Genomic DNA, 4,416 nt, shown 5'->3' on the forward strand with positions numbered 1-4,416 from the left:
AGAGAGAGAGAGAGAGAGAAAGGAAACAAAAGAAAAGAATGTGATGGCAACAACAAACAACTTGCGTTGATCAGCCACCCAAACATAAATGTGCATCAGACTAGCTACCAACATGTTATCTAGCCATCTAAATAAATACTAGTGAGTGGCGTTTTGGCTCCCGGGTGTATATGCTCCTGGCTTAAAAAATGTGTTTTAAATGTATTTCAAATGTCACAAAATGCTGACAAAAAGTTTCATGCATACATCTCAACATTCTACGCCTCACAAATTCGTTCGCGAAAAGCTGACAACTTTCCTTTCGCTTTGAAAAAGACAAAATCCAGTGTTAAAAAGGGCATTTCACGGGACAATTTTTTTTTGTCTTTTTTACACAAGCCACAAAAAATGCCGGTTTTCCGCAAAACTTGGTGTGCCCACATAGATTCTCTTGATATACACACCAATGTTTTTCTGGAATTTTTTGACATTCTGAAGTATTTTACCGGTGGCAGAAGCATATGCTCCCATGTGCCAAAGTGAATGTTCGCTAGTAGCAGATAATCCCAAATGAAACTAGGACAAGAAAAAAGACAACCTCTTTTTATTGTGGACAGTCAATTGACAGCGATGGATTTTTTTTATTTTTTAGAAAATGGAAGAGAGAAAATAAAAGAATAAAAGATTTCATGAATTAAAAAAGTTTACAAATTTGAAAAAGAACAAAAACGAAATAAAAATAAAAAAATTACTAGTGTCCGCAACCAACACTGAGCGAAGACAGGAGGGCTCTAAGAAAATAAAACAATGGCCTAAACGCTAGCGGAACCCATGCGCGAACGACACGTACAGAGGCAACGCCAAAAGACAAAAAAAAGGACAAAAGAACATGAATCTTTGGTGTCTAAATCGTATGGTTAGAAAGTATGTGAAATAGCAAATCCGTTTTTTCTATGTATACCCGCTTTTCGACATATGGAGTTTTCTTTCAGAATTTGGAATAATGGAGTGTGAGAAGAGGTGGGGGAAGGTGGTAGCTAGAGGTCTTGGGGTCAACCAAGTGTCGTCCCAAAAGTATGTGTGTAAACTACTGTTTGTTAATATGAAGGAGATTTTCTGGAGGGTGGGGATTTGTTGGGAGATGGTACGGCAGAGAAAAGAGGTTTGGTGGGAGGAGACTAGTGCGTTTGGATGTTGAAGGTCTAAGCATTCCAACCAAGGTGTCGGAGAAGAGGATAAAGCCTTAGCTGCGAATTTCATGAGCAGGCAATTGTTTTGAACATGCAGATTTTTTAGCCCTAAACCACCATACATTTTAGGTGTACACGCATTTTTCCATGCAATAAGGCATTGAACTCCTGAACAAGAATCCTCTCCCGCCCAAAAGAAGGCCCTATGAAGGGAGTCAATGGTTTTGAGGACATTTTTAGGGATGCAAAAGACTGCCATGAAATAGGTAAGGTGGAAACCCAATATCCTTACTCCGTTTTGATTTCCGTCTCTTTCGAGTTAGTAGATAGTTACACACAAGCAAAAGAAGGAGAAGAGAGAGAGAGAGAGAGAGAGAGAGAGAGAGAGAGAGAGAGAGAGAGAGAGAGAGAGAAGGAAATAGAAGAAAAGAATGTGATGGCAACAGCAAACAACTTGCGTTGATCAGCCACCCAAACATAAATGTGCATCAGACTAGCTACCAACATGTTATCTAGCCATTTAAATAAATACTAGTGAGTGGCGTTTTGGCTTCCGGGTGTATATGCTTCTCGCTTTAAAAATGTGTTTTAAATGTATTTCAAATGTCACAAAATGGTGACAAAAGGTTTCATGCATACATCTCAACATTCTATGCCTCACAAATTCGTTTGCGAAAAACTGACAACTTTCCTTTCGCTTGTGAAAAAGACAAAATTCGATGATAAAAAGGCATTTCACGGGACAATCTTTTTGTCTTTTTTACATAGGCTACAAAAAATGTCTTCCGCAAAACTTGGTGTGCCCACATAGATTCTCTTGATATACACACCAATGTTTTTTCTGGAATTTTTTGACATTCTGAAATATTTTACCGGTGGCAGAAGCATATGCTCCCATGTGCCAAAGTGAATGTCCGCTAGTAGCAAATAATCCCAAATGAAACTAGGACAAGAAAAAAGACAGCCTCTTTTATTGTGGACAGTCAATTGACAGCGATGGATTTTTTAATTATTTTTTTAGAAAATGGAGAAAATGAAAAATAAAAGATTTCATGAATTAAAAAAAGTTTACAAATTTGAAAAAGAATAAAAATGAAATAAAAAGCAAAAAAATTACTGGTGTCCGCAACCAACACTGAGCGGAGACAGGAGGGCTCTAAGAAAATAAAACAATGGCCTAAACGCTAGGGGAAACCATGCGCGAACGACGCGTACAGAGGCAACACCAAAAGACAAAAAAAAGACAAAAGAACACAAATCTATGGTGTCTAAATCATATGGTTAGAAAGTATGTGAAATAGCAAATCCGTTGTTTCTATGTACACCCGCTTTTCGACATATGGAGTTTTCTTTCAGAATTTGGAATAATGGAAATGTTAGTTCGTTTGCTTCTTGTCCTTGTTCTTCTACCTTTTTTTTTTGGATTTGATTTCTTGATCTATCATTCACCTTCTTATCCTGATTCGGTTTGGAGCGTTCACAAGCTACTTCATTGTTTCCACCCAAAAAAAAGTTCCTTCATTGAAGAGTTTGTTTCTTTTTTCACTCTTAAAAAAAACCTAAACCTAGTGATTATTACTACCTGGCAATTAGCTTTAGCTAACCAGCTAGACAACAGAGGCGGGAGGAGAGGGGAAAGAGGTGGCGCAGTCGGCAGGGGCGAAGGTGATGGTGCGCTTGTCGAGGTCGTAGCCGACATGCATGTTGTGCTGCATGACGCTGCCGATCGTCGGAACCGAACCCTCATACTTCACCGGCACGATGGCCAAGCACACGGTCCGTAGCAGAAGGTCCATGAACACGTTCTCCGCCTTGAGCTTGACCAAGGCGCCCCCGCCCAGCTCCAAGGTGACGTCCGGGAAAACCTTCTCCAGCGCCTTCATGCCGTCCGCCTGGTAGCACACCGAAAACAGCTCCGGGTTGGGCGACTGCTTGCGCGGGAGTTTGATGCTCCGGGCGAGCGCCTCCACGATGGGGTCCAGCAGCTCCCCGTCGAGGGACGTCAGCATCGACCCGGAGTCGACGATGACGGGGGACCGCTTCGAATTCGGCAGCTTGATGATCGAGTTCCCAACCCTGACGGCCACGATTTCGACGGTGTAGGAAGCCTCCATCGGCGTGGTCACCGCGCCCGGCTCCGTCACGGTGGCGCGGGACCCGAAGTTGAGCGCCGAGGACGCGTCGCTTAAGTAGGGCGCGAGGCAGTAGGAGAACCTCCGGCCGAGCGACGTGGCCGCGCTCATCTGGTTGATCAGGGAAGATTTCCCGTCCGAGAGGCCTACGATGCCGTAACCGGGGAAGTTGGCGGTGGTGGCGCAGCCGAAGTTGACTCTGGGCACTTGCAGCTGCGGGCCACCGGGAGCGTCGTCGAAGGTGAAGGTCTCGGTGGAGACGAGGCCGCTACTGCTTGAGCCGCCCACGTACGAGTAGCTGTACTGACACAAGGAGGTGGCGTCGCAGGAGGTGCCGTGGACCGAGTGGCACGAGTCGGACTGGCAGCCCACGAGGCCGTAGGTCGACGAGGAGGACAGGTCGAACACGCTGCTCGTCCCGCCGGCTGCTGCTGCCGCTGCTGGCGGCGGCGGTGCCGGAGAAGCAGAACCGTTGGTGCATCTGAGCCACACGAGGTCGCTGCCGGTGTCGACGAGGGCCAGCATCCGGGTGCGTGGCGTGCCGACGTTGACGTACATGAAGAGCTGGAACGTGCCTGAGATCACCTCCGACACCGCGCCGTCAGGGTCGGGAGAGCCTGAGCCGGCGTACGAGCGCTGCACGGCGGCAAGCACGCGGCCGTGCGGAGTGAGCGACGGGTCGTGGAACGGCGACCTGGGGGAGTCCCGGTGGATGAGCTCCACGCTGAACCCGCCGTCGGTGTACCCACACACCAGCGGCGTCAGGATCAGGAAGAGGCCAAGGAGCAAAAGGGCGCGACACATGGTGCACACCATTGAATTTGATTGATTGTTTGTTTCTAAGTTCCTAATTCCTAACTCGATCTTCTTCTAAGGGCAGTATTAATAGCGGGCAGTGTGTTTCAAAAGTGGTAAGTAAGGATTTTTTTTACAGGAATTGCAGATTTGATTGGCCAGAGATCAGTGGTATACCTTTTCTTTTTGATTACGAGTAGCATACTTGGAAGCCGGTAATTAAGTTGATGCTACAAGATGATTAGTGATTGCATGTTAATTAGGAATTTAGGATGAAGCATTCGAGTGGCAAGACAGGCAGGTGATCAATTGATTCCTTT

At 46.0% G+C, this 4,416-nt stretch overlaps 1 protein-coding gene across 1 annotated transcript; it reads right to left on the reverse strand.

Moving 5' to 3' along the window:
• Window positions 1-2,776: 2,776 nt before the first annotated feature.
• LOC123191461 (aspartic proteinase CDR1) lies at window positions 2,777-4,121 on the reverse strand. Its single transcript, XM_044604190.1, has one exon. The coding sequence runs from the start codon at window positions 4,115-4,117 to the stop codon at window positions 2,777-2,779; it is 1,341 nt and encodes a 446-aa protein (XP_044460125.1). The 5' UTR covers window positions 4,118-4,121.
• Between the last annotated feature and the right edge of the window lie 295 nt (window positions 4,122-4,416).

This window comes from Triticum aestivum, chromosome 2A (assembly GCF_018294505.1).
Source record: "Triticum aestivum cultivar Chinese Spring chromosome 2A, IWGSC CS RefSeq v2.1, whole genome shotgun sequence".
In the NCBI taxonomy this organism is placed as follows: domain Eukaryota; kingdom Viridiplantae; phylum Streptophyta; class Magnoliopsida; order Poales; family Poaceae; genus Triticum; species Triticum aestivum.